The sequence below is a fragment of the Otolemur garnettii genome, unplaced genomic scaffold (assembly GCF_000181295.1).
Source record: "Otolemur garnettii isolate 467f Iridium unplaced genomic scaffold, OtoGar3 scaffold00108, whole genome shotgun sequence".
NCBI classification, from domain to species: Eukaryota; Metazoa; Chordata; class Mammalia; order Primates; family Galagidae; genus Otolemur; species Otolemur garnettii.
In genome coordinates this window covers 286,914-291,824 of record NW_003852503.1, presented here as the reverse complement: position 1 = coordinate 291,824, position 4,911 = coordinate 286,914, and the positions used below count along the sequence as shown (strand labels likewise).

General features: G+C 51.3%; 1 protein-coding gene across 1 annotated transcript in view; it reads right to left on the bottom strand.

Moving 5' to 3' along the window:
- The window catches only part of ROBO3 (roundabout guidance receptor 3), an 18,612-nt gene that overhangs the window by 8,653 nt on the left and 5,048 nt on the right, over nucleotides 1–4,911 (bottom strand). The window contains exons 4-12 of the mRNA XM_012809536.2: nucleotides 4,560–4,680; nucleotides 4,325–4,463; nucleotides 3,927–4,054; nucleotides 3,582–3,706; nucleotides 2,158–2,329; nucleotides 1,632–1,837; nucleotides 1,329–1,410; nucleotides 865–1,030; nucleotides 491–657 (exon numbers count right to left, since the gene is read on the bottom strand). Of these exons, the coding sequence (XP_012664990.2) occupies nucleotides 491–657; nucleotides 865–1,030; nucleotides 1,329–1,410; nucleotides 1,632–1,837; nucleotides 2,158–2,329; nucleotides 3,582–3,706; nucleotides 3,927–4,054; nucleotides 4,325–4,463; nucleotides 4,560–4,680 (1,306 nt within the window). The remainder of the gene's footprint in view (nucleotides 1–490; nucleotides 658–864; nucleotides 1,031–1,328; nucleotides 1,411–1,631; nucleotides 1,838–2,157; nucleotides 2,330–3,581; nucleotides 3,707–3,926; nucleotides 4,055–4,324; nucleotides 4,464–4,559; nucleotides 4,681–4,911) is intronic.

Genomic DNA, 4,911 nt, shown 5'->3' with positions numbered 1-4,911 from the left:
CTCCCAAGTAGCTGGGACCACAGGCGTCCGCCACAACGCCCGGCTATTTTTTGGTTGCAGCCGTCATTGTTGTTTGGTGGGTCCGGGCTGGGGATTCGAACCCGCTACCTTAGGTGTACGTGACTGGCGCCTTAGCCGGTTGAGCTATAGGCGCCGAGCCCAGAACATCTTTTCAAGGTCTCAGATCCTCACGTCTAACATGCAGATGATGCCTCCATAGTCCCTTCTGGTCTTAATAAATTATATTATCTATGAGTAAAAGACTCAGAAGTGAGAGCTACCAAGATGAGTAAATATCCCCAATGGATATCCTCCACCCTGTGCTCTCTCTTTGCCCCTAGGAGAGGGAAACATGACCTCCTATTCCAGGCTGGCCACCAATATAGCATAGCATAGCAGGAAAGCACCCTATGAACTGCCACAATGTCACCGGGTGGGGACAGGCATGATGTTACATATCATACCCCCCAGCCCAAGTCTCTGAGCTTACCCTGTGTGCGGACAGGCTCAGAGATGGGGCTGGGCTCACTGAGGCCCCAGGCTCCCACTGCTCGCACCAGGAACAGGTAGATGGTATTGGGCTGCAGACCACTGACTGTGTGTGTCTCCAGCTGCACGTCATCTGCCACTGTCCGCCACGTGTTGCCAGCTGCTTGGCTGTAACAGGAATGAGGTGGCAGGGTTGTCCAAGCCAGGAAACCCCAACTTGTCTACTCCATCTCATCCATTCTCTGTGGACCACTACTACCTCCTTACCTTGAGAGAGGGGACTGGAGAATCCCACCACACAATTGCAAAGGCTCTAAAGACATAGGCTATCATCCTTTTAACTCTCCCAGTTTGCCTTCAGAACTTTCTCCATACCTGAAGGCCTCTATCACGTAAGAGGTGACTGTGGCCCCAGCCTGCGGGTTGGGCTTCCAGGTCAGAGTAATGCTGGTCTTGGTGATCTCAGTGACCACTGGCTGAGAAGGAGGCCCCGGAGGGGTATTGGCTTCTGTAGGGGGATCTGGTGATACTCCCCAATCTTCTGCAGTAGGAGATAATCTTTAAGTAGAAGGATGGGGAAAGGATGACCCCAATGTAACGTGACTCCTTCCCAGAGGAGCTGTAGAGCTCTGACCAGTGGCAGCGGTCAGAGGAGAAAGTTTACTAACCCCTACTCACATCTGCCCTCATGGGCACCACTTCCCCATCCTCCTCTCTACCACCAAGTCCATGGCATTTACAAGGTAAGTTAATCCTGGGGTTGAGGGAGGTATTGACTGCCTTTGAAGAAGGTCTGAAGAACGGTGCTGTCAAAACAAGGAAAAGAAGAAAACATTCACCTCGCATCTTAAGCCAGCCACTCCATGTGGCTTCCCCTATGGAACTCTTGGCCACACAACTGTAGAAACCCAAGTCCATCTCCTGCAGAAGAAGGTAGAGCACTGGCTAGCGGAGCATGGGAGGGGAGGGGTGGAAGCAGATAACAGAGGATAGGGAGGACGCTGGACGCTTTAGGAGGTCTGAGAGAACAAAGGGGAGGCCCAGTAAGTTCCCAGGGGAACACCCAGTGGGTACTTACTAGCAATGGCAATGTGGACCAGAAAGCCATTCTCAGTTACTAAGGCCCCAGGGGTGACACTCACCTGCACATTGGCGATGTACAAGGTACCATTGGTCATGAAGGTGAGCTGGAGCTCATCCCCCTGCAGCCAATGCCCATCCTTCTTCCATCGGACACTGGGTTGAGGGTTTCCAGTCACTCTGCATGGCAGCCATGCAGAGGAGCCAAGTGCCAGTGTCTGATTGGCTGGTCCCTGGAGGATGATGGGAGGCAGCCCATCCAAGGTGGCTGAGAAAGGAAGAACTTGGTCCTTTCAGGGGAGGAGTCTAGGGCTAGGCAACCAGTGCCCCCCACCCCATTCTGTGCTCCTTCGCCCTCCTCCCAACCCCCTGGTGATAGCAGTGGCTTTGATATTTATCTGTAGTCTCTGACTGGGTCCAGGTGACTATTAGTGGCTGCTGCTTTTGGTTTCTAAACTTCAAGGACATGCCTCAGGAGCACAGCCCTCCACTTGCAGACACAGTGTGTAGAATCCAAGAGAAACAGATCTCTTTAGGACATTATTTCCTTCCAAGCCGTGGGTCCAGCCTATCTCCACGGGCATGTACCTCCTTTTATCTCCAGCAGAGCCTTGGCCAGAATGCTGCCAGCCACGCTGACAGCCTGGCACACGTAGTAGCCAGCATCCCCACTCCGCACTTCAGTGATGTTGAGCTGGCCTCTTGGAGAGACTAAGAAGCGCCCTGTGGGCTGAAGTGACTGACTGGGGAAAAGCAGGACCTGGAGTGGGTAGTGGGGACCAAGGTAGGGAATGAGCAGGCAGGTGGGCAGGGAGAGTGCCCCATTCCCATAAATCTCAGAATCCAGAGAATTCCTAATTCATACTGTGTCCCCAGCCAGTGATGTGACCTGGGGCAAACTAGTTAAACTTATTCACAAACATTAGAGAATTTGATTAGACAATTTTGGTCTACTTCCCAGCCCTATGACTTTTCACTGGGAAACTCTGAGCAAGCTATTAACCTCCCTAAGCCCAAATTTACCCAAATTTGACTCTTAAAAGGATACTTATGGGGATGAAATGAAATAATCCCATGAAGGTTCTCTAACACAGTATGTGATAAATATTAAATACTTCCCCCTTCTCTCTGGTTTTAATGTTTTTTATTAGATAGATATGTGGAAAATAGGGAGGCAGGGTTGGGTCTCAGGCTAGGTGGCACCATGCCTAGCCCCTGACTGACACCTACTCCCACCCCCTACTACCAGCACCATTTTTATTCATGTGAGAATCTAATTGAAATCCGGTAGTTCCAGGTGCTAGAGAAGATGTTGGAAAATGGTGGCTGTGGATTTGGAAGGAAGTGGCGGGTTGTCGGATTCCCAGTGGTGTTGGGATAACGAGACTTATTTTATTTTACTGATCCTGTTTCCTGGTAGCAAAAGTCCTTCCCTTTCTTTAGAAGGAGTTACTCATGTTGTAATGTCAGTTAACATTCATTCAGGTTGTGTGCTCTCGGGGTTGTTTGCTAGCTTGGAGATGGATGACCGTGAGCTTTCCCTGGAAGTACCTTGACAGCTAATAAGAATAGCTGTAAACAGAAGAGCAAGTAATTTCCTACCCTGGGAAACTTTGGCTCAATACTTGATTTCTAGAGTTGTACATTATGTCCAAAGCCTAAGGTTCTAGAAGTCTGGGGGAGGAGAGATCTGATGGAGTTTCCTATACCTTCAGGACAACCTTGCCCCAAATAGAAAAACTCTCCTGGGAATTGCCATCTAGAACTGTTCCTTCCTACCTTAACATATTACTGTCATTTATTTTTCAAGTGTCAAATATGCTCCAGGACTTTTATCTTTTATATTCATTATCTAATTTACTTTCCCCCTAATAACCTGCAAGGATTTGGGGAGTGGGGGACCAAAGGTAAAACAGAAGCCCCAGAGAGATGTTTGCAGAATGTCGAGAGAATGAGGGAGGCTTAGGCACAGAGGAGGCCTGGTGGGAAGGGCCATGGGGATGGCCACCCACCTGACTCCCTTCCTTCTGCCAGAAAATGGCAGGTGGAGGGTTTCCTTTGGTTTCGCACTGGAAAGTCACACTCTCTCCAGGAGCTGCTGTCTGGTCCTGGGGCTGGGTCACCAACTGGGGTGGGACTGGGAAGAGGACATGAGACAAAGGAGTGGGGTCAGTGACACTAAGAAGGGAGATTGAAGGAAGAGGAGAGAGAAGCCCAAGTTTGGCTTAAGTAGGAGCAGGTATCTCAGGGGCCCCACCCACATCCCCTGCTCCGCCTTTCCTCCCCCTTCTCCTCTACTCATCCCCTTCTTCCATCATAGCATCCCTACCACAGGCAGTCCCAGACAGCGCCCTCACCATGGACACTGAGGGAACCAGATGCTTCAGCACGGCCCACGCTGTTCTCTGCCACGCAGGTGTAAGTTCCCTCGTCTTCAGCACTCACACGACCAATCCAAAGGCTGTGGTCACTGCGGATCTCATACCTGCTCCACTCCCCACCCCCAGGCTGCGTTGGACACAGCTACAGACCCCTTCTCTCTCCCCCAGGACAGACACCAGGGTCAGGGTACATAAGGACAAGGCAGGATTCAATAGGGGCAGAAGCTAGTACCTATGGACTCCTGAAAGGAGGTGGGGATTAGACAGGACAAGAGCCACAGGTTCTGGGGAACAGACTTCTCTCTGCCCTGCCTTCCAGTTTTTTAGGGCAGGGTAGGCTCTTGAGCTGGTTTGGTCTCCTTACAGCGTCTCACCTGCCTGTGGGCAGTTCCCCATCCTCCTTGCGCCAATGTAGACGAGGTAGGGGATCCCCCTGCACTTCACATAGGAAATTCACAGGGGCATTGACCAGGACCACCTGATTCACTGGTCTCCGCAGGAATGAGGGACGCTCTATGGAGTGGGAGAGAGTGAACAGTCAGGGTGTTTGAGCAGCTACTGACTTCCCAGGCTATTCACTCCAGTACCTCCAACCCCCCCTGAGCCTACCCAGTACCACAAGTTCAGCTGCTGCACTCTCCCGTTCCCCTGCCATGTTGGAGGCCACGCACACATACATCCCTGCATCACTCTTGTGTGCATGTGACATCATCAGCTTCCCTCCACGGATCTGCAGAGTAATAATGGTAACTTTGGTCCCTTACAGCCATCTGAACATGTGTATGTGTGTGTAAAGTTTATTTGTTCTTCACAGCAAGCTGATGATGACCAATGATGTTGACTCACATATCAGATAAGGAGTCCCTGAGTCGTCATGCTCTTTTCTCTTCTCTCCTCTCCCCTCCCCTCTCCTCCCCTTCCCTTCCCTTCTCTTCCCTTCCCTTCCCTCCCCCTCCCTCCC